The following is a 27,194-nucleotide window of genomic DNA, read 5'->3' as shown; positions in this document are numbered from 1 at the left end:
CTCTGAGCAGGTGGAGGCCCTGGTACCTCAGGTCTCTGCGAGGCTGGGTGCATCCTCTCCCACTGAGGCCAGACGAGGCAGCCCAGAGATGGGAAATTTTAAGCAAACTTTCTGAGTGGCATAGGAATCAGTAAGTGAGCTACTCTGAGTCAACTTTAAAAATGAGCCAAGTAATTTTGTAAAACATAAATTGTCCTCACGAGTTACGATTTTGATTACGTGATATTTTTGTTGCTATTTAACTGCTGCTGTAAAAACAAAGAAAACTTGGGTAAATAAATGAACTTTATCCTGACATAGGGAAAAGATGAAAGAGTCCTAGAGCTTCAGTGAAGCCAAGCAGACTTTAAGAAGCAGACAGAAAGGATTTATCTACTCTCCGACGTTAGAGCCCCACTGCTCACTTCCTCAGCACACACTTTACACTCACTCACGTCGTGTAAACGTGCAGGGCAGTAAATCATGTAAGGGTTTCATGTACATTATTGTAACTACATGCTTAGGTGGTAGATCAGAAAACCAAGCCTTCTATAACAGATAAGAAAACTGGGTTAAAACAGATTACCTAAGGTTTCACAGTACGAAAAGGCACTAACCTCTATTTATTTATTTATATTTTTTTATTTTATTGGATATATTTTTTACTTACATGGCAAATGCAAATGGACACCTTCCTGATTTCCCCTCTGGAATCCCCCTATCCCTTCCCCCCTCCCTCTGCCTCTATGACAAGTGTTCCTCAATCCACCCACTCCTCCCATCTCCCCACCCTGACATTCCCCTACACTGGGACATTGAGCCTTTGCAGGGCTGAGGGCTTCTTCTCTCCTTGATGCCTCATAAGGCCATCTTCTGCTACATATGCAGCTGGAGCCATGGGTCCCTCCATGTGTACTCTTTGGTTGGTGGTTTAGTCCCTGGGAGCTCTGGGACGTTTGGTTGGTTGATATTGTTCTTCCTGTGGGGCTGCAAACTCCTTCAGCTCCTTCAGTCCTTTCTCTAACTCCTCCATTGGGGACCCCGTTTTCAGTTCAGTGGTTGGTTGAGAGCAACAGGCTCTGGCAGAGCCTCTCAGGAGACATATATATCAGGGACCTGTCAGCATGCACTTCTTGGATTCCACAATATTATCTGGGTTTGGAGACAGTACTTCCTGGGTGGGGCTGTCTCTGGATGACCGTTCATTCAGTCTCTACTCCATACTTTGTATTTCCTCCCCCTCATCTAAGACTAAAACATTAACTCTTTGGTCTCTCCTTCATATGGTCTGGGGATTGTATCTTGGGTATTCTGAGCTTTTGGGTTAATATCCACTTATCAGTGAGTGCATACCATGTGTGTACTCAGAATAGTATTTTCTAGTTCCATCCATTTGCCTAAAATGAAGTCATTGTTTTTAATAGCTGAGTACTACTCCATTGTGTAAATAAATGTTCCACACTTTCTGTATCCATTCCTCTGTTGATGGACATCTGGGTTCTTTCCAGCTTCTGGCTATTATAAATAAGGCTGCTATGAACATAGTGGAGCATGTGTCTCTCTTACAGGTTGGAGCATCTTTTCGGTGTATGCCCAGGAATGGTATAGGTGGGTCCTAAGGTAGTACTATATTTTCTGAGGAACCTCCAGACTGATTCCCAGAGTGGTTGTACCAGTCTAAAACCCCACCAACAGTGGAGGAGTGTTACTCTTTCTCCGCATCCTTGCCAGAATCTGCTGTCACCTGAGTTTTTGATCTTAGCCATTCTGACTGGTGTGAGGTGGAATCTCAGGGTTGTTTTGATTTGCACTAATCTCTACTTATTTTTTCTAGACTTCATTTCTTCTCATGAGTTGGATTTTTTTGAGTGTCTCTTCCTGTTGTACAATATGTGCTCTTATGCTGGGGCATTTATTTGATTTGTCTCTTTCAGCACCTGTTCATATACTGCAAAGCAGAACCTGGAGTAAACACTAGGTAAACACACATACACACACACACACACACACACACACACACAATTTAAAACTTATTTTAGTGTGTGTGTGTTGTGTGGTCAGGAGTGTCTTACAGAGAATATATGGAGGTCTGAGGAAATTCTGAGTTGATTCTCTTCTTCTGCCTTCACATTAATTCCAGTCACCAATGCCAGGTTGACACGCTTGTGCAGCAAATGCCCCTGCCCACTGAGCTATCTCGCCTATCCAGAAGATATATTTTTAAATAATAAAAGTTACTAAAACAGGAGCTGGAGAGATGGCTCAGTGGTTAGAGCACTGAACGCTCTTCCAGAGGTCCTGAGTTCAATTCCCAGCCACCACATGGTGGCTCACAACCATCTGTAGTGGAATTTGACACCCTCTTCTGGTGTGTCTGAAGACAGCTACAGTGTACTCATATAAATAAAATAAATCTTTTTAAAAAGAATTACTAAAAGGTCAATAAAAAGGTCATATATACTGCATGAATATATATAACATACATTATTCTCCTTTTCACTAATTCTTAGTAACAATAATAGCTAACAGCATTATTAGTTATGAAATGCTTGCTAATCATAACAGGAAGCCTGATGTTACTGTACACTAGCAGGAGTTCCTCGGATCCATTTGTTTCTGTTCCCCAAAGCTGGGGCCACAGGCAGGCCAGCCACACTCAGCACTAACATGGGTGCTAGGGATATGGATGCACATCCCCTTGCTTTTACAGTCAGGCGTCTCCCCAGACCCGTGATTACATTACCTTTAACACTGGTGTAAGCTTGTGACTGAGAATCTTTGCCACGTACTAGCTCTATAGAACGTGATTAAGCATGTGTCTGATGGCCAGCCCTCCATGTATCCCAGAAATAATGCAAAAGCCCGAGGACTCACCGGAGTTAAAACACATAGGCTGCTGAGAGCATTGCTGGCACCTCTTCCCCTTTAGTTCCTACTATTCACAATCCTCTTTACTTAAAGGATTACCAAAAAGGAAAAAAGGAAGGAGGAAATTAAGGCTACTGTATTTGATTTCTTCTCAATCTGCTGTGACCAAAGACTTGGTTTTTTAAATTTAACTACAGAAGACTTTTGGTTTGATTTTGGTTTTGTTAGAAGTGCCTTATATAATGTTCACATTTTCACTGTCCACCATTTCCATGAATAATTTAGTACCCAAGTGCTAATTATTATTATAATAAATAAAAGCTACCCAAGTCTTTTAGAAACAAAAATATCTGAGGGAAGTAATAAACAAATCAACCAACCAACCAGCATAACAGATTTTTTTGAATAAGCATAAAAGGGAAAGAATTCAAAAACCACTGTATTGATACCAAATAAAATAGAGAGAAATAAAAGGCAAAAGACCATTATTATGCCCATAAACACATTAAAACATAATTAGCATCCTTAAATGAATACTAAATTAAATAAAAACAATATTTAGAAAACCCAAGACATTGTATCAAAGCATTCTAGAAGTTAAAATTATTTTTACTGATCGTCTTTAAAAGTATACTAAGAAAACTTGGCACGTTGTCATATGCACATAACTGAACCCCTAGAATGATGGGAGGGATCTTGAGTTCAAGGGCAGCCTGAGCTACATGTCAAGCCTGTTTCAAAACACCAGGCAAGTATAACAAAGAACATTTCTAAACACACAGAGAAGAGAGCCAAAGTCAGGTATTCCTCAAATCAAATTAAGAAAAAAAAAAAAAAAAAAAACCAAAAAATCAGAACTGAAACATTTCATATTAATTTCTTGAAATCCAACTTAAGTTTTAAAAAGTACTTACCTTTAAGAAGACAAGTTTTAAAGTCACATTTTGAATTATTTGTTTATTTTTTACAAAGAGATGTATCTTTATATAACCCCAGAATCGTGGGAAGAGTTAGTAAGCCGTTAGAATGAAGGCTCATACAGCACGTGCTGGTAATATCAGGAAGGGGAGTGAGCGGAGCTCTGTGTAAGGACCACAGGAAATACTCAGACTGGAAGGATACAAGGCAAAACAGTAACCTTGGGAGAACTGGGAATCCAGGTCAACTCTGTCTTGGACACGGTACTTTCAAACATAATACGCTATTGATTGAAGAACACTCACAGGAAAGGACTGCATAATGGTCAAAGTGAAACTGCAAGGCACAGCTTCTGCTATGCTAATACAGGAGCTTTGTGGACATGACAGAGGGATGAAGGAAGCCAGATAGACAACATTTATCTACATTTGAACAATGCTTTCAAGCCTGTGCTGCATACCAGCACGCTAAGAAATTAAGATGTGAGCTGTATAGATGATGTGGCAGACTGAATTACTACTGACTTCTAGATCTGAAATAAAGGGCTATTATTTTTTTCAGATACAGAAGTTCATACCAATGTCTCTCAAGTTTTAATTTGCAGCTAGACTAATTATGTGAAATAAAATAAGTGTAGCTTATACATTAATCATCTTCAGGGAAAGGTTAATTTAATAGAATTCAATATAATCCATAAGAAAAAATTTGGAAGCAAATAATAACAAAGAATCTAAAAGGTGACTGATTTACTATACAGAACAAGTACAGTGAAGCTCATAAATAAAAACCATTCCTTTCATATTTTAGAATCAGTGTCATAGAGCTTACTCAGTTGAATTTTTCTTCAACAACATAATTTTCCAGTTTTTAATGCATAGAAAATTCAGTGAACTTAAGCAGCAATAAAGCCATATAGCAAATACTGACAACATTTTCTATTATTTAACTTCACTCTGCATGGTTGTAATTCGTTAGAACAATTGCATAGCAGCCAAGGGCTTGTCTTAGAGAAGGGACACAGCAGAGATAGCATGTTCTTTCAATGTGATCTCAAATCCACTGTAAGCTCAAAAGCATTCTAGCCCTGGACTTTAAAGAAGAAAAGAGAATTGGTCGCTCAATAATTTGTTCATACAAGAATTCAACATTTCTTCTATGTGTCAGGCACATGGTGCTAGATCATCTATAGCCCTGCAGTCTGTGCTTTACATAGTATAGCATACTTGGGAAAAAGCAGTTAAAACAGGTTTTGTTGTAAGGCTGGGATTTCCAACAATTCTCAGACACACAGAAGGAGAAAAGGCAATATATATATCTCACACACTATAAGGACCGTTTAACCTAATTAATCTGTATGTGTATAGAATACTGCAAATGTAATTATAACACTTAAGTATCTGTAGTCATTAAAATGCCTTAAAGTATCTTAGAAATAGCACATTAGTTATTATTTGGAAATACAGAATGGAAAGTATTAAAACTTTCTTTTCATGGGGCTAAGAATTCATATTATATTTTTCATCTTATACTTGATGATAATGTTAAAACCTGCAACTACTAGCATTTCTTATATTTTATTAATTATTTTATTTACTTACATCCCGAATGTTGTCCCCCCTTACCAGTCCCTCTCAGCGTTCTTTCCCCATTCCTCCTCCCCCTTTGCCTCTAGGAGTGTACACTCCCCACCCCCTGGAAATCCCCTCAACCTGGAGCATCGAATCTTTACAGGATTAGGCATATCCTCTACCAGTGAGGCCAGACGAGGCATCCTCTGCTGCATATGTGGTGGTGCTGGCGATGGCTCAGACCTGCCCGTGTATGCTCTTTGGGTGCTGCCTACTAACTAGCATTTCTTATTTTTTAAAAAATGATTCAAACTCTAAGATCTGAATGAATGTGACTGAACTAAAACACTACAAATATTTTATGTGGGAGGCTGTGACCTGTACTTGTTGTGATCGGTAGAACCATGTATCCCATAAGGTCAGCATCAATTGGTTTTCCCAATACAAAGCTAAACAGTACTTCAGATTCCTTGGACTGCTTCCCACCCAGCCTTTTGTCACTGGTAATGGAGGCGTACCACAAACATCAGTGGGATCAGAGAATGTACTAATTGCAAATGCCAAGACATAGACGTTAAAGAGCCCAGTTTTCTCAGTGAGTTATGATGTTAGTTCATCACAGAGAAGAGCATAAAGGTAAGATTTCTGCAGGTCAAATCAGGTGAGAATAAATTATATATGTATATAAATTTGGTCTGAATGCATTTCTTTGTAGAGCTCCATTACCTAAAGCTACAGACCTTTCTTATGGATGAGCAACTGGGGGCTAGGGTTTGATGGGCGTGGTGCTGCTAGCATTCTAAACTTTCAAATGTAAACGTATGCTTTTCCTGGATCTCAGATTCGAACCAGAGATGAAAACACACTTTTTCCTGGTGTTATGGTAAAAGATGTGTATGAATTAAGACAAGGATTTCAACTTCCTAATTTACATGATAATATACAAAATCAAAATGTACACGTTATAAGTCTTTCAACTTCTCAATACATATTTCCTCTTGTGAGCTTTTGAGAAGCTGAAAGATTCATAATATGTTGAATGTGCACAGATGTCCCCGTGTGAGCAGGTTTGCCACAGTGCTAATGACAGTTAGAGGCAGACTTCAGGAGCATGATCTTTCCCTTTACTACGTGGATACAAGAGGGCAGTCTCAGTGGAGATGTTCTTTAACCACTGAGCCATCTCACTGGCCCCAGAGGATGCGTTTAAACTAATCTTATGATAGCAAACATTAGTGCCAGGCAATGACTACAGTGTAATGCTGTATCTTAGTCTAAGATCATGAAAAGACATGAAGCCCTGTGAAGGCACCACATCATATTAAATGATGTATCCATGTAACATAAAAGTCACGTCAAATAATTATGCCTTAGAAGACAAAAGAAACATGTTTTTTACCTTCTTCTTTTCTTCTCTTTGCTTCTTCCTCATTCCTTTCTTTGGCTTTTAATGCTTCATCAGCTTTGGCTGAAAGAAAACAATAAAACTTCTGTATTTGTTTTATGTATAATTTGTAAATGAGAGCAGCGGGAAAGGAAACAAAATTTAATATTTATTTCTATGAAGTTGTCAAAAGAAATGTCAAAAGAATATGTCAGCTTGAATTAGAAATACATTATTTGTATTCTTCATCCAGAATTTATAACCAGAATTAAATTGATTAGTTAATTATCCCTATGTCTTAGTTTAACACATTCTCTTTAAAAAAAAGAAAATGAAGTTTAGCAATGTAAGGTTAAATTATGACATATGAATTAGAAAAATATAGCTGGCTATTAAAAGCCAGTGGAACCTCTGGTTTAAAGTCTGGAGGATTCAAATCCTAACTATATGACGCTTGCAGTTTCTGTGTGGCAATATCAGATTATGTGGACTTCGTTTCCCCCACGTGCATCATAAGGAGCTTTATTCGAGACATGGCAGCACTGCTAAGGAACACCTTCTCTCTCTGGAATCTTCACTTGTTACTTACTTGTCTGCTAGTTGCTCAAGTACAGGGTTTTTTTTCAAACACTTTACTACAGATGTTAAAGAAGATTAAAAATATACAGCACAGTAACAAGGGACTATCAATATACTCTGTAAATTAATTAAATTTCTGTTCTAGCACATCATTTATACCGAAGCATTAACGTCTCAAAGGAGCGATTCTCCTTTATTGCCGTCTTCCTGCCTGATGAGTGAACTAAGGGAAAATAAGTCTCTAATAGCATTAGCGTTGATGAAATATTAAGTTTAAAAAGTATTGCCTCGTCAAAAGAAACAGAATCAGACCGTGCCAGCATTAAACTTTGGATTAGCCTTTGCCACAATGATAACAGCAGGCAGAAACTCTGATTTCAAAAATAAAAATACTCCAGTTGTTGCTACAAATATATTTCCTATGCAGAATTAGCACATCCTTAGACCTAGAAAATCTGGCTTAAAGAAGGAACATAAGGAAAATTCATGTAACATAAAAACCAATTTTTCTTCAAAGTTTGATTTTCCTCACCATCAATACTGACACTTTTTCTTAATATACGAACCTCACAAATTGGCATTATGAAGTGATATATCTAATTACATGGACATCTGTTTCTATTTAGAAGCTTTTATACATACTTAGACTGTGTTTAAAGTCATGAAACATTAAAACTTTTATGTCATTTTATATCATTGTAAAAATCGACTAAATTAGATAATAAAAACAAACCAGCAGTAACTCTAAAGACTTTTACTTCATTTACACTTTATTCACCCTGGTAGAAGGACAAGGATAATAGAAATTCCATTTAAATTCAATTTTGGTTATATGTGTAATTGTAGATATACCCCTTGAGTCATGTAAAATGCTCAGCTTATGTTTCTTTCAAATTATCCCGCTCAGATTCACATTCTACTCCTTACAACCATCTTCAATATGTATTAGCAGAGCTCATTAGACTGAAATTTAATAATGCAAACATCAGGTGCATTTCAAGAACCTCCATTAACAACGTAAGATGGATTGCTTATATATAACTCTTGGGCCAACCGGGCACAATTTAAATTCAATAAAGTAGCCTGCCTAAATCTGATTTATCTATTTGCCTACGCTGGTTTGTCCTTTCTTACTGATTTGTTGCTATACATGGACAATTCATTGGAATATTGTTTGTATGGTTTTTAGAAACTGTAAACGGCTCTTCTGCTGTGGTTCAATGTTTGATGTAATTCATCCTCATACTGTCTGTCAAGAGCCTTGAGTACTTGTGTGCGCATGCAAATCAAACATCCTGTGCATTTGGTTGAAATAGCATGGAAAATAGTAAAAGTAAGCATTTAAAAATGTTATCAGTAATCACTCTATTGTTCACAAGGAACATGAGTGAACTGACTTAAAGAGAGTCGGAATTTTAGAAGAAACACCAGGATAAACTCCTCTTTGATTTAATAGTGCTATTGTTTTTCCTAAACAGCTTTATGCTGTTACAATTTAAATGTGGAAAGAGGCAGAACTTCTTTAGTTCTTCATATATAACTTAATTTACTGAGGAAAAAAAAAAGGATTGTCCAAAGGTAGAAATTGCACTTTGCAGATGCGGACACTAACACTATGAAATTTGCCCCTGAGGAACACTGTGGCGAGAGCTACTCCTATGGTTCAGTCACCATCTTCTGTGACACTGCAGTACCATCTGTCACGAAACATGCTCATCACCTATAAACTACTCGTCTTATCTGATGGTCTACACAGTCTCAAAGCCTTTGGTGCTCCCCAATCCTTCAGGTATAATCGTACCCTTAAGGCTTTGCTTCTTGAATATTCAACCTGGAAGCCATTGTTTGAGTGCACTCTACAAAGTTCATGCTGCATTCAATTCCCACTCCCACTGTGTAGTTTTAAGAAGTGGGATCACAGAGCCTCTAAAATGTAAGTCATTGAGTGCTGTCATCTTGACTGGATACACAACGAAATGAAATATCTCACAATGAGTCTGTCCTAACAGCCAGTTTCCATGTCTCCTACATATCTCTCTCATCTTTTGATGTCTGTGTTAAGCCTTATGACTCTGCACTGTTCCCATCAGTACGAAAGACTCATAAGAGGTAGTCCTTTGACCTTGTAACTTCCAGAATTATGAGCTAAATAAACTTTTATTCTTTACTGAGAGACCCAGAGGAGACAGGGAATCCACAAGAAGTCTAACAGGGTCAATCAACCTGGTCCCTTGGGGCTTCCAGAGACTGAACCACCAACCAAAGAGCACACACAGACCTAGGCCTCTGCACATATGTAGCAGATGTGCGGCTTGGTCTTCATGTAGGTCCCCCAACAACTGGAACAGGAATTGTCCATGAACTTGGTGTATATGTGAAGACCCCGTTCTCCTAACTGTTCTGCCTTGTCTGGCTTCAATAACTTGATATACCAGGTGGGTTGGTACTCGGGGAAAAAAGGGATGGAATGGATGGATTGAGTAAGGGAGGCACTGGAAGGAGGGGAGCGACAATCAGAATGTAAAATAAATAAATGAATAAATCAATGTAAAAATAAATTATATAGTCTATGGTATTTAGTTACAGACGCACAAGGGCCAAGATATTGGCCTCCAAGGTAACTATTTCATGCTTATAAACATCTGTGTTGTTTTGATAGTTACCCATATTTCTGACCATTTTCCATTTATGTGAAACATCTTCCTACAAAATAGTATATAACACTACCAGCTGTACCCAAACCTCATGATGTAAAAACTAGCACGCATCCTTGTAGTTAGGTAGCATCTTTTCAGTCAACAAAGTCAGAGTTGGTATCTATCTTTAGGTCTTACAGTTTTTTCACTACAATGCCAATATTCTATCAACATCCTTGATATTTCCTCATTCTACTATTTATCTTCAAACTTTTACAACAATCAAATTTACTACCCTTCTGCCTTGTTTCATGAAAATGAACCAACCACGTGTGCTTTAATGCCCATTCTTTTTCATAGTCTTTGGGCATCCTGGTTCTTAAGGTTCAAATGCTGTCTATCCTCAGCTACAAACACATTCCAGCCTCCCAAACCCTGCACAGTGCTTACTTTTCTTTTAGTATTGTTACTGCCTCCTCTGTTTTGATAGCTGCCCCACCCCAAAATTTTCAGTGGTCCCAAAAACTTCCTTTGCAGCCAGGTCTAATGGTTACCTTGGTTACAGTGTCTGGGTTTTGTGGCTGTGGCTCTGGCTGCCTCTGTGTTAAGGAGACTGCTTTTGTGTGTGAGGCCATGGATTCTATTTACCTCCCAAATGCTCGGATGCTTTCACAGGGCTTCCACTGCTCCAGCCACTCATTTTTTAAGTTTTTAATTTCCGTCTTTGGGTAAATTTCTATTTGAAGGAAAGCCTAAATTGTCACCTGTAAACTTTTCACAGATGGACCTATCCATGGCCCCTTACCTGAGCATTAGAATCTAGTATTTCAGAATGTGCTTGTGGCTGAACTCACACCCTTTCCCTTGCTGTTTCCCCGGCTCTCTTCCCTTCCCACATCCCTCTTCCTGCCTCAGTCTCTAGAGCCTGTGCATCTCCCCTCAGCTCTCTCCTCATGCCATACCTCAGGTCTCTGTGGAGATTGTCTTGAGAACCCACCACACCTCTCCATTTTCAATAGCTGTGTCCAGATCATTTTTGTTCTGATGTTTCTATTTTATTTTTGCACCTCTAATCCCCTCCTTCCCACACATCCTCCACATGACCACAAGGGCAAGGAAGACATGCCCAGCTTCACATCCCCAGAAGCACAGGTTCTAGAGAACACAGGGACTCAGTAATTCCTGAGCAAATGAATATACTCTTCTAAAACTCCCAAATAATCATGGTAAAAATAAACATACCATAAAAAATACTGCTAGAGACACTGAACTGAAGCCCTTGGCATGTCTTTTAAAACCCTTCAGCGTCTGCTATTAAAGTGACTCTCAAGTCTCCATACCGCCATTTCTCCCTCTTCACCAGGGATCTGTTACCTGACCTTCTTTCGGTCTTTTGTTTTACTACATCTTTGTTCTCGGTGGAGTCCTCATTTGCTTTCTTGCTGAGAAAATTGTAACTGGAAGTTTTAGCTGAAACACCACCTTCTTCTGTGAAACCCTCCCTGATCAACAACCCTCAAATCTGTCTGGCAAGGATCGTCTTGTCATCCTATGACCAGAGTCATAAAGATCTAAAAGCAAGGACAGGGAGAGATGAATATGTGTTACTGAGTTTCTGCAAAGAGCAGTGCTTTCTTCATGACTTGTATCAAACTGAGACACAAACACAGCACACACGCATGCTGTTTGGCAGCATGCCACTTCACACCAGCCTATCACGGCAGCTAGCCTAAGCCTCCCTGTGACAGTAGGTGTCAGCGAATGGTCCACAACAAACAAATTAAAAAGTCCTCTGAAATGCAGTAGAGGTATGTTGTTCCTCACAAAATGAAATCTCAACAGAAGTCCTCTGAGGCTGTTTACCAGGGAGACAGGAGGTAACGTGGGGCGGGGCGAGGCCTTATTTCTTAATAGTGTGTTGTCCACAGAAAGTGTCAGAGTTTATTCTTATTCTTACTGATGTCATAACATTTCCTTAGCAGTATGACTTTGAGTATCATTAACATTGTTTGACTTAAAGAAATATTTTATATACCTTGTAAGAAAGAATAAATTACATCAAGAATTAGAAGGGACTGAAGGAATGTCAACTCATACCATAATATAAAGAACAGTAATGCTATTTGTAGAGGGAAAAAAAAATTTAAGAGTCTAACGATCATTTAGAAGATCCTTTGCACATGTAGTTAAATCTTTGATACTGTACCACTGGAAATGTACCAGAATATTGAGGAGTTCTTAAAATAAAACAAAATGGAAAACAGATGGAAATAGATACAAAGAAAAATGATGAGAATATCACAGTTGATCATATTCAAAATACTATGAAGAAGTTGTAGGGAGGTTTTAGTCAGTGGATACCAATCACACTAGTCATGCCTGGGGCAAATGTCAAGATGGAAATTATGACCGGAACAGCTGAGCAATGGTACCTCCCCTGTACGTGTGTAGGGTACAGCCAGTATTTGCCCACAGGCAAGAACAGTGAGTGCAGAGGTGCTGGGGCCTGTGAGGCAAGCGCTGGCTATTACTAACCCTTAAAAGGAATGATAAGCTACTGGTTTGTCCTTATCAACAACACATCTCGCCACTGACAGGAAAAAATGAAGACAGGTTATAATGAGGTGAAATGTCAGGATTATGGGGGCTGTGAAACAGAATGATGAACAGCCAACCTAGAATTACCACATATTTGACAAAAATCAGCCCCGTGAAACAGAACAAGAGCAATACAAACAGCAATACTTTACAGTAACGAAGCCTTGTGATCAGAGTTAATAGACAGAGCAGCGCTTTGGGATAAGTGTTAACATAGCATCCTTAGAGTCGGAGACACTGCTCACCGTATCTCAGAAACAAACCTTGATGATGAAAACAAGACTCCACATGTGACTAAAGCAACTGAGCTCCGCTGGAGACTGAACACGTCACAGGATGCAGAGGACATGCAGAGCCCACAGAATTATCATCATGATTAAAGCTAATGTTGACTAACTCCTATGTACCTCTGTGCTATGTGTCTGCATGTTTCACATCGTCACCAAACAGCTCGGTGACGTGTTTGCCATATGCCACGGTCATCTTACTAGGTGAGCAAAACAAAAGAAAACCAAAAACCAAAAACGCTAAATGTACTTTTCAAAGCCGTGGTGTCAGGAGCCCAGAAGAAACACCTTTGTGTTTACCATGCAAGAGGAACTCTTCCCAAAAAGAGGGAAGAGAAGAGAAGAGGAGAGGAGAGAAGAGAGAGAAGAGAAGGGAAGACCATTAAAATCTCTCCAGAACATTTGAGGGACACAAAGAGCGGTCAGTTTGTGAAAGAGGAAAGACAAAACCTACATTTATTCAAACAAAGTGTCATAAAATTATGAAGTATCTAGGATACAAAGCAATATCTAGTCTCAACAACTGAGAATGCCTGGGAGAAAGGGACGGTCTACACAAGAAGGAAAAAGCTAGGTTGCTGTCTAACCAATCTCTTCAAATTATTCCCAACAGAAAGCACAGAGCCCCTATTTTCTGAAATAAAGTAGAAAATTACAAGTCAGAAGCTAGCTCTGTAACCCTGACCCCTCAGTTATCCATTCACAATTATGGTTTAATCGTCCCAAATAAGTTTTTAGGCAAAAAGATGAATGATTAACTGTTAGAAACCATATCAATCTAAATTAAATAGGTGAGTTAATTACAAATGAGAAGAATCAGAAATTAATCAGAAGAGCACTCTAAAAGATATAATCAATAAAACCAAAAGAAATTATCCAAAGGAACAAAAAAAAGTAAGTCTTTAGAAAGTCTGAACAAAGGATTGGAAAAACACACAAGTAACATAAAGACACAGATGCATATTTAAAAACAACACAGAGCAGACACAAGACACAAGCATCCACAATCAAGCCCTATTCTGGAAAATCTAGAGAGGACCAATAATTTTGAGAAAATGATGAGAGAATGAAAACCTGAAAAACTTAGAAAAATAAAGTTTCATTTGAAATGATCTCCAGCTAGACAGTTCTTAAGTTAAGACTCATAATCTCTTCTTTTGCTTTTCTTGCTTAGTTATTTTCTTGCTTTTTCTAGGATGTAGTTTCTCTCCTTGTGTTGGGTTTTCCATCTATTATTCTTTGTAGGGCTGGATTTGTGTTCTGATACTGGGTAAATTTAGTTTTGTCCTGGAATATCTTGGTTTCTCCATCTATGGTAATTGAGAGTTTTTCATGTATCTCTTTTTAAAAAAATAAAGTTGTAAGGAAGAAAAATAATAAATCAAATGTAATTTGGGAAAATAAAATCATTACCAATTTGACCAATGTATAGTTCAAGTTTTTTCTTTAGAGATTGGTTTTGTTTAGTTTTAATCTTTTTGAGAAATGGCTAAATCTGTTCCTCGTTTACTTTCTCTTCTCAGTTGCTAAGTCGTAATAAAGAACTTTATAGAATGCAAAAAAAAAAAAAAAAAAAAAAAAAAAAAAAAAAAGACTCACACTCTCAAGAAACACGGCCAGAACTGCCTGGGTTGTCTTCAGTTGCATTTCTATAATGCGCCTCAGTGGGTCTTCTATGTGTATGGTCACAGGGATGGCTGAGGCTAAACTCAGGGGACCAAAACAAACAAACAAACAAGCCCAAAACAGACAACAACAAAACCCAAAAAGGCGTGAATGTGAGAAACAGTGGGGAGAAGTTCCTGATGGAGGAAGCTACCAATGTATTACAGTCGCATCAAGTTGTCAAGGAGCAGGTTAATTTAAAAATGTGCTTGGCATTACTAATAATACTCAATGAAATGCAACTGAAACAGCATTGTATTTTCTTCACACATTAAAAAAACAGGAGACAGGGATGAGCTGTCGAGTGGTCGGGAGCAACTGTAGCTTTGGCAGAAGACGAGGTCTGGCTCTCAACAGCAAACAGAAGCTGAAAACTGCAACTCCAGTTCCAAGCCCTCCGAGCTCTGCACTCACCTGGACACAAGGCGTGTGTACATACAACAGGCAAACACGCACACATATGGTAAATATTTAAAAGAGAAAAAGACTAACATAAAATAATGATAGAACAAATAAATCTCTCCCTGGCTGACACAGATGTAAAGCGGTGCCATAGGTTTTAGAGGTGCTGTCTCATGGGACAAAAATGACAGTACACGTGGCACGCATACCGCAAGGCTTCAGGAAAGTATTGTGCTACAGAAATGTGTATACACATTTAATGACATAGGTAAAGGCACATAATTCTTAACAAAGAAAAGGAACAATCTAAATGTGGAAGGGGCTAAATAATTCATAGTGTAGTATAAAATAATTGAAGGTGACTAAAAATTAACAACTAGGTATTGATTGTAGAAAGATCTTCTGGAATAAAATAAGCTGCATGAACCAAATTAGTAAACAAAACAAAATATATGAATAAATATGCAGATTCAGAGAGGAGAACGGGAGCCATGTGGGAAAGTGCTGCACCCTTGGTGAACTGTGGAGGCAGAGCTCCTGCCTCCCTAGCCCCACGTCCTCTTTCAATGTCGCATACCTCCTTCCTCTAGACGTCCATGCGGAGCCTAGAGTACACTCACATAGTGAAGAACAATCCACTCTAAAGGTAGTGTGGAAATTTTGTGAGGCACCAATTAATTTTACAACTCAGTAACAAATTTCTAATAAATTATAAATTTAAAAATCCTAGTAAAATATAATTTTCCCTCTTTAAGTTTATTTGATTTTTAATGTTTTTTTATTTACATAAACACCTTATGACTAGGACCCTATGGTACTTCATAGATACTGCTGCAGAACAATATTTCACGGTAGCATCATTTATTAGGACAATTTGTAAACATGACACCACTGAAACCCAGGAGTACCAGAAACCTTTCACATACATAGAAATTTTATTTGCATCTTAATTAGCATTTCTATTGCTACAACAAAATACTTCCTGGCCTCACACTTCCACACTGTAGTCCATCACTGAAGGAAGTCAGGACAGAAACTCAAGCAGGGAAGGATCCTGGAGGCAGGAGCTGATGCAGAGGCTGAGGAAGGGTGCTGCTTGCTGGTTTGCTTCCCATGGCTTGCTTGGCCTGCTGCTCATAGAATGCAGGATTACCAGCCCAGGGATGGCACCACCCACAATAGACTGAGACCTCTCCCATCAATCGCTAACTAAGAAAATGGCCTACAGCAGATCTTACGGAAACATTTTCTCAGTCGAGGTTCCCTTCCCTCAGATGACTGTGCCTTGTGTCAAGCTGACATAAAACCAGCCAGCACAACTGGATTAGTCATCAAAATACATTTGAGAAAATTTCTACTGTGAATGGCTCATGTTTATTCAGTTTAAATGCTGTTGTATATTTTAAACCATCAATGTAAAAGTCCAACAACTGTCATTCCCAGAGAACTCCAAGTCTGAATGATCCTACATCAGTTATCGATCTGCACATTTTACTGCGAAAATGAGACCAAGGTATAGACAGAGTGTGTACATTCCATTAATGTTCTTTCCAGGATTCTTCCTCCATGTCAATTAGTCCAGAAGCAAATTATAAACAAAATTAAAGAGTAATTAATTACTCTATGTATGTTACTGATTATGAAGAAGCTTTTATCTAAGTATACTTTACTTTAAAAAGTCACATAGAAAACCTGGAGCAGATTCCTTTGTAAGAAAGATGCAAGCTTATTCATTTCACAAACTTGATAACAGCTTATTAAATCGTACCTACAGTTTCTCCCAATGGCACTGTGCTGACTTCTGTGAGCAGTTGAGCCTGATGAAAAAACCTCAGTTTTGATACATTCGTACCCATTTTACAAAACACGAGAGCTCGTCTGAGGCCAAGGTGACCGGTGACTATTCAGTGTTGTTATGAAGTGCTGCACTGTTTGTGTGCCTCCTGTGTTGATGGCCTTAGTAAAACAAACGCCTAAATACAGGCACTATGAAAGGCAGCAAAGGGAGAAGCGGGACATTCTTGGCTGTCCATTTCCTGACAAGGTTCACATTAAGGGTTAAGATAGGTGGCTGCAATCACCTGGGTCCTGCCAGGGTTTCTATGCATCAACAGAGGAACTCATAAGCATCTGCAGATAGTCTAAATCTCAGTGGCTATGCCAACTCCATAGTTTTCATAGGTACACAGCTACTAGCTTTGCATGTTTAAAGACCATCCAGTTATGGTTGGCATATCAAAAAACTGAAAGAAATTGCTAAATATATATAAAAATGATACTGAAAACTGTGAATTTGATGATATGTTAAGAAAACTACAGAACTGTATTTTGTATAAAGTTGTAAATGGTATAAAAGCACCAATGTGGAAATATAAATGTTTGAATACAGTATTAACAATGTTCATTAATTTGGGACTTATTCTTTGAGCAAATACCCTTTTGTATACTTTGTAAATGTTTATAAGAATAACCTTTCCTTTTACTATATTATCCTGTGCCATATGTTTTATTGTTTCTTAATTCTTATAACCTGAAGTAGGCTTTAAAGACCACAAAGATTCAGGTGGTCCTTTACCCCCTCTTTTGTAGGAAAACTTCTTGTCATATATTAGAAAACCAGCCACCCAGTGTAACCTAGGAAACCCACAGGTGTGCTCTGATAACACAGCTCAATGCTGAGTGTCAGTACTGCTGTCCTGAATGAAAATGTCCCTAATTCTTCTGCTAGAATCTCCAGGTATCCCAGGTTTAAGGATGGAAGGAAAGCAAACCAGTTACTGCTTAAGATATTCACAATGGGGGGGGGGGGCGGCAGAGAGATGGCTCAGATGTTAAGAGCACTCACTGCTCTTCCAGGGGTCCTGAGTTCGATTCCAGCAACCACATGGTGGCTCACAACCTTCTGTAATGGGCTCAGATGCCCTCTTCTGGTCTGTCTGAAAACAGCTACAGTGTGCTCACATAAAATAAAAATATTCACACTGATAGCTGATTAATTTTACTTTTATCTTTTTAATATATAATGTCCTAAAGCTTTCTAACCATTTATGTATTATCTCCTTTTCCATTCTTTTGACAAAGCTGTTATTATGGAAAATGAGAAAAACTGTTTAGCCACAGTAACTTTCATCTACTACAATTTAAAGACAAGTTAAATTAGAAGCAATGCAATGCCAACAGTGGCTATAAAACTGTGATATTCACTCTTGGAAGGCAGCTTTAGATACTTTTTTAAACAAAGGCTGACATGGAAAATAAGAGTAACTTCACTGTTCTGTGTGTTCCTTTACTTTAAGGAAATTCATCATCTTTCTGTTACCATGGAGTCAGCCGGCCACCATCAGAGCTGCCCAATCCAGGGACAATCCCAGATCCTAAGAAGTGATCTGTAATGCTTGTTCTTTTTTTAACCCCAAGCACCTTACTAAACACTTAAGAACTAAAGGTAATAAAGAGACATAGGCTATCAGACTGGATACATAAACAAAATCTAGCCTTTTGCTGCAAACAGGAAACTCATCTCAGAGACAAAGACAGACACTATCTCAGAGTAAAAGGGTGGGAAAAAAACTTCCAAGCAAACAGCCCCAAGAAGCAAGCTGGAGTGGCTATCTAATATCGAATAAAGTAAATTTCCAACCAAAAGTTATCAAAAAAGATAAGGAAGGACACTTTTTACTCATTACAGGGGAAATCTGTCAGGAGGAACTATCAATCCTTAACATATATGCTCCAAATAAAAAAGCACCCATATTCATAAAAGAAACCCTACTAAAGCTCAAAAAATACATTTCACCCCACACAATAATAGTGGGAGACTTTAATACCCCACTCTCACCAATGGACAGATCATGGAAACAGAAACTGAACAAGGACACTGCAAAACTAGCAGAGACTTTGAACCAACTAGAATTAATAGATATATACAGAACATATTATCCTAAAGTAAAAGAATACACCTTCTTCTCACCACCCCATGGCACCTTCTCAAAATGTATGAAGTCCAAGAAATAAAGAAAACGAAACAAAAAAAAAAAAAAAATCTTTACACAACAAGAAAACTTTGACTATTTCCATGTTACATTTTGTTTTACATGTACTTTATGCTCATTGTAACTATTAAGTTTTCAATGCATACTATCAAACCTTTAAAAAAAATCAAGTACTGACTAAAAATATATATTCATATAGTTTTATGTAAAAATTATCTTAAAATCTGAAAAAAGTACTGAAAAAAATGTATTGTATAATTTTATGCAAAAATGCTTAAAATCTGTACATTTATCTTTGTTTTGTAAAATAAAGTTGTAAAAAAAAAAGAACTAAAGGTAAGCTGTCATTTTAAAATGAGGAATAAAGCACAGAATCAGTAACAAATATGTATATATTTCAGAATTCCAGCATGAGATAAAACGTGTAAGTATATTTAAAATACTTAAAGTATTTTCCTGCATGTGAATAGCAGGAGTGTGTGTCTACACCGTGGCAGCACATGTGGCCAGAGGACTGCGTTGAGCTCACTCAGTGTTCTTCCTGCGGGCTGTGTGCGGCCAGGCACAGCAAGGAATGCAGTATGCATTCTACAAGTTATTTTCCCTAGTGCCAAAATGCCTCCTTAAAGATTATATAACTGCATTTACATAATTAGTTTTCATCATTTCAGTACCTAAAAGGAAACAAAAAATTAGGCAGGCTTACCAGGTGCTAATCCGTCCTGAATAACTTCAGATATAGTGATTTTTTTGTATAATTCTCATCAAATTTCCGAGTGAGAAATGATTTGCTTAAGGCTTTCTATTTGATCAGTGAGTAAATCAGTTATCATAAGTATGTCTGCTGATATTTTTATTATGGCAGCTTTAAAACCTTCACAGAAACAACAAGCCTAGTCTGATTGTTTTTAGTCACTTTTTGTTAAGGTTCAATTATAATCATGATAAATAAAATCAAAATATAAATATTAAAGGAAATAACCTGTGGAAAATGACATGCTAATAATAAATTAATATCTTAAATATGACTACTTTTTAATAGAAATATGAAATGTTCAGTGTTTAAGAGAATGCCATGAAATTTTGTTGCCAGAACTTGAGAAATTCATCTTTTAAGCCTGAGAGCAAGGGCTGGATTTCAGTGCTGTAACACACACATATATTCTAAAAATGCTAACGGGTCTGATAAATTACAGATCTCCGTTGCTGAGAACACAAATTTTCCCCAACAGAACTCTGGCCTGCTCTGATTTAATCCTATTAAATGTATGTTTTAATGCACTCTATTTTATACATCACACACTTTGATAGAGGAATTGTATCATGATCCTATCACCTGAGATGCCTGTTGTAATCGAGAACAGTACAAGGCGAGCCCACACGGATAAAGTGGTGCCCTGGGGTGTGAGCTGCTCTGGGATGATCTGAGACTCTCACTCCTGTGGGTGCAGGAACAAGATACACAGTGGAACTGAGTTTGCTGAATCTCGGGGTGAGCAGTAAAGTGGATCAGCACATGAATCCCACGCAGCTTATTTTGAGAAGGTGTGCTCCATTCTTTCACATGACAGGAGAATTAACGTCAGCAGTGCACATTTATGGTAACAGATTCCAGGAAAGAAAGTTTGGTATTCCTTTAAAAAAATCAGTCATAATCTATGCAGTTTAATTCAGTACCGAACAGGACTGAATACAAACAAGTTGTAGATCATGGACGGAATTAACCTACAATATTCTTCGGTTGACAATAAATACACATATAAGAAAATTTAAAAGCATTTGTATTATAGGCAACTTTTTTTGCCAGCAAGTCAATGTTCTTCATTAGAAAAACAGTACAGATAAAAGCATATAGGCTTTTAGCATCCATTAAGTCGTCTTAATGATAAAGATATTTAAATTTACATATTATATATGTGATATACTATATATATATAAAACAGAAGAAATTCCCCTAATTAGGAAATGCAAAGATCACTCTTTCAAAGCTTCTCTTTCATGTTAGTGCTGTTTTGGAGTTTGAACAAGGACATTATCACAAGAGGATCAGACACTACACTGGAGACTGCAGTGGGCACTACTTTCTCCAGACTGTGCCACTGAGAAGGTCCTTCCAAACTAGATGCATAGCCATCAACTCTGTATTAAAGGACACCAACTTCGTTTTTTCAGTTTAGTATTAATCAGTCTATATTTTTAGAACTTTCAGTTTTGATTGTTGATTTGTTGTCTAGTATTGAGGGCAGTAGATATCCAGCTTCAGCGCGTATGAGCATCATATGGAGATCTAGTTCAAGCACAGAACCCTGCCCAAGGAAGTTAAGAGTTTTCTCTTTTCTTTACTTTAGATCAATCAATTAATTGGAGACAAGAATCTTTGTTGTTAGGAACTCCTTGAACTCTGAGGCTAAACTGGACAGCCTACCTCAGCTTCCCAAGGACGTGGGAACCAGAGACTGGTGTCACTGTAGTTCACCTCTATTAAATTTTATTTATAAATACAGAATTTAAAACACAATTTATCTCAGTAAGCCTGTGTATGTTTGTAAACTTAAGAACACTTAGAAGAATGGGATAAATTTATTTAAAATAAAAAATTCACTATCTGGCATTTTTTTTAACTGAGTCCAACTTAATTTATTCTGATTAAAGGATACAGTATACACGATAATTCTGATGTATTTGAATCTAGATTATTAACTAATCCAAGAGTAAAATTAATTTTTTGTTTTTTTTTTTCTTTTTCTTTTTCTTTTCTTTTTTTTTTTTTTTTGTAGGGCTGGGGATAGAATTCAGAGGCTTAACCAATGACTGGTCCAGCTTGTGACCCAGACCTCAAGAGGAAGCCCATCCCTGGCAGTGCCTGGAAGCCAGAGGCTGGCTAGAACAGAGACAGGATAGAAACAAGTAGGACCAGCAAGAAAACAAAAGAAAACACAACCAAATGAAATGATTCCTAATGACATTCTGTTATATTTGTATGCTGGAGCCTATACTCTGTCAGAAAGGCTTCATCCAGTAACTGATGGAGACAGATGCAGAGACCACGCCAAGCATTAGGTGGAGCTTGTGGAAGAGGCAGAAGGGGAGGAAGGATTCTAGGAGCCAGAGGGGTCAAGGACACCACAAGAAAACCACAAAATCAATTAATCTGGGCTCAAAGGAGCTCACAGAGACGGAACCTACATGTGTTTGACCTAGGTCCTCTGCACAATATTATAGTTGTGTAGATTAGTTTTCTTATGAGACTCCTAACAGTGGGAGGGGACTGTCCCTGACACCTTTGCTTGCTTTGGGGACCCTCTTCCTTCTGACTGGGTTGTCTCTTCCAGCCTTAATACGGGGAGGGGGTGGCCAGTCTTAATACAATTTGATACGCCATGTTTGGTTGATATGCCTGGGAGACCTGCCCTTTTCTGAAGGAAAATGGAGGAGTGGCTCTGAGGGGAAGGGGAGGCAGGGGGGCAGGGAAGGAAACCACCACTGGGATGTCACATATGAGAGAATTAGAAAAGAAAGAATCTAGGAGCTGTGTGCGAGCTAGATAAAATGTCTGCTGTGGAGCTACAATCCTAGCACTAATTTTTACCAATGGCTAATTTGTATTTGAAAACAGTGTGTATTCTTCAATCCTGTAGTGTTCAAAGGAGCAGAGTTATTAACTTGTGTTCTATTATACCTCCCATTTGAGTGACAGGGTCCAGAGGTTGTTAGCAGTTCAACAACATTTACTCTATATACTTTAGAGTCATATTATCAGATATATACAAGTTATTTATTCTATTTTATTGCTGTATTCTAAACTTTTGTATTTTAAACTAGCCCTGGTGATATTGCTGACCTAGTTTTTATACCCCAAGAAGCATTCACTATCTGCACTGGGGAGTGTGCTGTTAAATGAAGTGTTGTCTCTGAATTGTGTTAGATGGGAGTCTGGATTAGGGATGCTCTTTTTTTCAGCATATTTTTCACAAGGACTGACTAGACCAAACTATTTAGCTCTCACTTGGATGACTGCTCTAGGTCAACTAGCCATTGGTAAATAAATGAGAATCTAATGTATCAGTTGGTTGTTATAATACACTAGATTAACTTGTATTATGAAGAGTTTTAAGAATTAGACACAATTCAAATATAGCCAGTAAGTACTGAAGAAGAGAGTTAACAGTTTATTGGAATAAACCAAATTAAAATGGTCTCCAAATGGGAAGTATTTTTACATTAATTTTGTTTTCTGCATGAGTGTTTTGTTGTATGTGTGTGTACCATGCATGTGCCTGGTGTTCACAGAGGTCAGAGGAGAGCAGAGAATCCCCTGGGTCTTGGGTTTCAGATGCACATTAGCCATCATGTATGTAAGGGCTGGACATCAAATCAGGACTCTGCAGAAGCAGAGAGTGTTCTTAATCACTTGGCCGCTTCCAGTCTTTGAGAGGTTTTGGTTTTTTGGTTTTTTAAAGCAAAAGTTGGGACATTGTGGTAAAGGAGATTAAAAATTAAAATTTAAAGAGTCACATCTGTGCCAGTTAAACATGTCTTATTAAGCAAATGTGGAGTGTGTGAGGCACCCCAACTGCAAACTGAACAATGCTTTCAACTTCTCTCCACTCACAGTGTGTTAAGAGAAGAAATAAACACAGAAGACTATCACATGGGCATGACAGGAATTTTTTGTGTTTATCCAACCAAGACAATATTATAAACTAGTTTTAGCAGACTGGTCCTCACTCATCCTGTTCACACCAGCACACACACAGGTTCAAAGGCATGCACAGGATTCAGTGTATTTCCCAAGAAGCAAAGAGGATATTTACTGACCCAGATTTACAGAAGCACAAAGTTGAAAGCCTTATTGAGTCGATGACTAAAACTTCCATTACTAATTCTTGGGAGGGGATGTTGTTGGATCAAATTCAGGACCTGCTAGGTGTGCTTTCTCTACTGAGCGACCCTAGCATAATAGTTACTGGGACGGAAAGGCATGTCCGTGCCAATCTGTCCTTTGTCTAAACACGCTCGGTTTATTTAGATGATTTTTCTCAAAGGTAAAACAAAGGTGGAACAGTCTGACATCCACATTGTAGGCCCAGTGAAGTCACCAGGCTGCTATCCTTCCATGAGCATTTTCTCTCACCTTGGTCAGAACCTCATTTTCTTTACAAGACCTATGCGATACTTCACCGGGTGCTTCTAGTCAACTTGGTCCAGTCTTCTAATCTCCAATTCCATACCATTTGTACTTTGAATGCTCAAAATGTCCTCTAATGCAGTAAACATACTATACTCTTCTTCACAATTCTGTACTTCTCTGTAGCCTAAGCTTAGGAGACTCTGCTCATATGTCATACTTATGACTGACTTCCTAATTCATGACAGAATCAGTTGTTACAGCATCTCTGACGTGAAGCTCATCCAATCACTCTGTAGTTACTTAACATTTTCTTATTTGATTTTGCATGCTCAAAATGTAGCCCAGTAAAGAGGATGTTCACTTCATCAATTCTTATCAAACCATTTTCTATATTCAAAAGAAGAACAATGGTGAGAAAATGAACTATAATAGCTGAAAGAATTTACAGCTTCAAAATAGCAAAGCAATAGATATTTGGGCTGGTGAGACGGTTCAGTGGTCAAGAGCACTGACTGTTGTTCCACAGGCCCTGAGTTCAATTCCCAGCAACCACATGGTGGCTCACAACCATCTGTCATGGGATCCAATGCCCTCTTCTGTGTGTCTGAAGACAGCTGCAGTGTACTCATACATATAAATAAAAAAATCTTTAAAAAGTAGATATTTATACTAGTTTCTGATAACATATTACACATTCCCCTAGAACTTTGGTAGGGTAACATAATATTTGTATTAGATACCTACCTCAAGGTTTTCAGACAAAGAAAGACACAGATGGATAGACACACAGGCAGACATACAGAAAGAGAGAGACCGAGAAATAGAGACAGAAAGAAACAGAGGCAGAGAAACACTTGGAAGATACTTTTTAAGAGTATGACATCTAATAATCATTTTATTATTTATTAACTAAATAATCATTATTAAGCTATAATGAAATACTTAGAGGCACTATAGTGGCCATTGTTGAGATTCTGAAAGCTGGCTGTCCACATCTAAATACTGGCTTTTCTTATTAATACCGATATTTTAATCACTCTCTTATAATTATCTGAAAATATTATAAATTCACCTTAAACATCAGGTTGCTGTACAAATTAAAGAAGATAGTATATTTTACGTACTCAGAACAAAACCCAGCCCATAGTAAGTAAGTATAATGTATTTGTGTAGTTAGGGATTATGTTTACATAAACTTTATATTATTTATATTTTATAAATGTTAATATATATAGTAAATTATTCATATAAAAGTACATGTCTCTGTACTGTTTACAATATAATCTATACACTTTAAAACTTTCTAACATGCTTTTTATAATTGACTTTTCCTTGAAACAAAAATTTGTTTTAGGGAACAATGTATATGCGTATATATGTTTATAATGTGATTTCTCTGGTATTTGTAGAAAATAACATAAGAGTACAGAACAGGCTCACTATACATTACAGAAAGGCTTAAAGACAAATGTAAGAATTGGTGTGTATTTCGATGTGTGCAGAGCATTGTGCAACATCGTTTTCATTTTATGGCACACATACTTTTTTTTGTAGTTTCTGCCTATGTGTGGTAAGAAATGTACATTTACTTCTGTACTTCATAACTGCTATATATACATATACATATGGTTATAATATTCTCTGTTATTCAGATATGTTATAACTTGATAAATGTTTTTATCTACCATCTGCATGAATGGAAACTATAGCATTAGGTCTCAGAACACTGCACTTACCTCTCTAATAGCAACTGAACATGATTCCTTTTATACCCACAACTTCCTGAGGTCAGATAGCTTCCTTATTTTAGTATAGTATCATACACAGCTCATTTGCTCTTCAATAAACGTTTATTGAGGGCAGGAAAGACGGCTCTACACTTAAGAGCACTGACTGCTCTTCCCGAGGTCCTGAGTTCAATTCCCAGCAACCACATGGTGGATCACAACCATCTGTAATGAGATCAGATGCCCCCTTCTGGTGTGTCTGAAGACAGTGCTCATGTATAGGGAATAGATTAATTTTTACAAAGTTTGAAGTAAATGTGTGGCTCTGAAGTATGATAATTTCTGAAATGCTCAATTCTGTTTATGTTACTTGAATCTTGGTTTCAGAATCTATGACAAAAAGAAGATTCTGAGCCGTACTGTCTTGGAACACCACACCAATTATACACTTGATTCTATTCATACATACTAATGCCCCAGATATGAATCTGGTATAACTTCATGAAACTTTAAATCTCAAGAATACCTTAATTTGGTCTACAAACACGAATAAATACACTTAAAAGTTTCCTTTGGAGTTGGATTCAACACTGAGACCTAGAGGTACAGATCTACTTTACAAGTGCCCCCCTGTGTTACATTTTTACGGTCAGCAAACTACAAATTTTCACAATAATGAAATAACAAAGCAAAAAATTCAGAATGACAGTTAGATTTACCCAATTCCTATGGTTGCAGATTTATAACAATTCTCGTTACGTATGGGATTTTCTCGTTAGATGTCCCGGTGTTTCTGATTACTTTACCCAAGCCGTCTTCAGCATTCTGTGCTCAAGTCCTGAGGCTGTCTCAGTTTCCATGGCGCTGGAGCTGTGGGCTCCAGACACCCGTGCATCCCCACAGTACAGCGCGCATCATTACAGAGCTGCATGGCGGAACTAGCTATGCCGCTCTTCTTCTATACGGTAGGAGCATTTTGAAAGTATGACTGTGGAATCTACTGTTACTAAAAATGAAGATTTCAGACTTCAGCAGTTGAATGCTTACATGGCATTAAAAACCATGATGGAGACTTCAACACATGAAACACAAATTAAAAACTAGACACTTTAACACAGTTTTACTTCAAACTGTAAGTGAGTTGATTTTGTATTTCTATATAACAGTCCATTTTAAGTGCTTTTATGTAGCACGAATTACCTTGCAAATATTCTTGATTCATCATGATAAAAGACATGCTTGCCAAGTAAAAACAATGGTGTATCTTAATAATAAAACCTAATAAATTATCTTGAAATATTTAAAATACTTTGAAGTATTCAGTCTGATTTTAAACTCTCTTGAAACTATCTTAAATGCTTTACAAGAACATATATCTCATCATCTTATAAAATTTTAGGTATGCAACTGGAAGAGAATAATATGCGAACTTCATACACGATTGCCTTCTGTTTAACACA

At 37.7% G+C, this 27,194-nt stretch overlaps 1 protein-coding gene across 6 annotated transcripts in view; it reads right to left on the bottom strand.

Moving 5' to 3' along the window:
- The window catches only part of RSRC1 (arginine and serine rich coiled-coil 1), a 326,235-nt gene that overhangs the window by 43,861 nt on the left and 255,180 nt on the right, over positions 1 to 27,194 (bottom strand). For all 6 annotated transcript variants that reach the window (XM_080916538.1, XM_080916542.1, XM_080916541.1 and 3 more), the window contains exon 7: positions 6,733 to 6,801. In XM_080916538.1, the coding sequence (XP_080772664.1) occupies positions 6,733 to 6,801 (69 nt within the window). The remainder of the gene's footprint in view (positions 1 to 6,732; positions 6,802 to 27,194) is intronic.

Source organism: Micromys minutus (genome assembly GCF_963924665.1).
Source record: "Micromys minutus genome assembly, chromosome: 4".
In the NCBI taxonomy this organism is placed as follows: Eukaryota; Metazoa; Chordata; class Mammalia; order Rodentia; family Muridae; genus Micromys; species Micromys minutus.
This window is presented reverse-complemented; position numbering and strand designations above follow the sequence as displayed.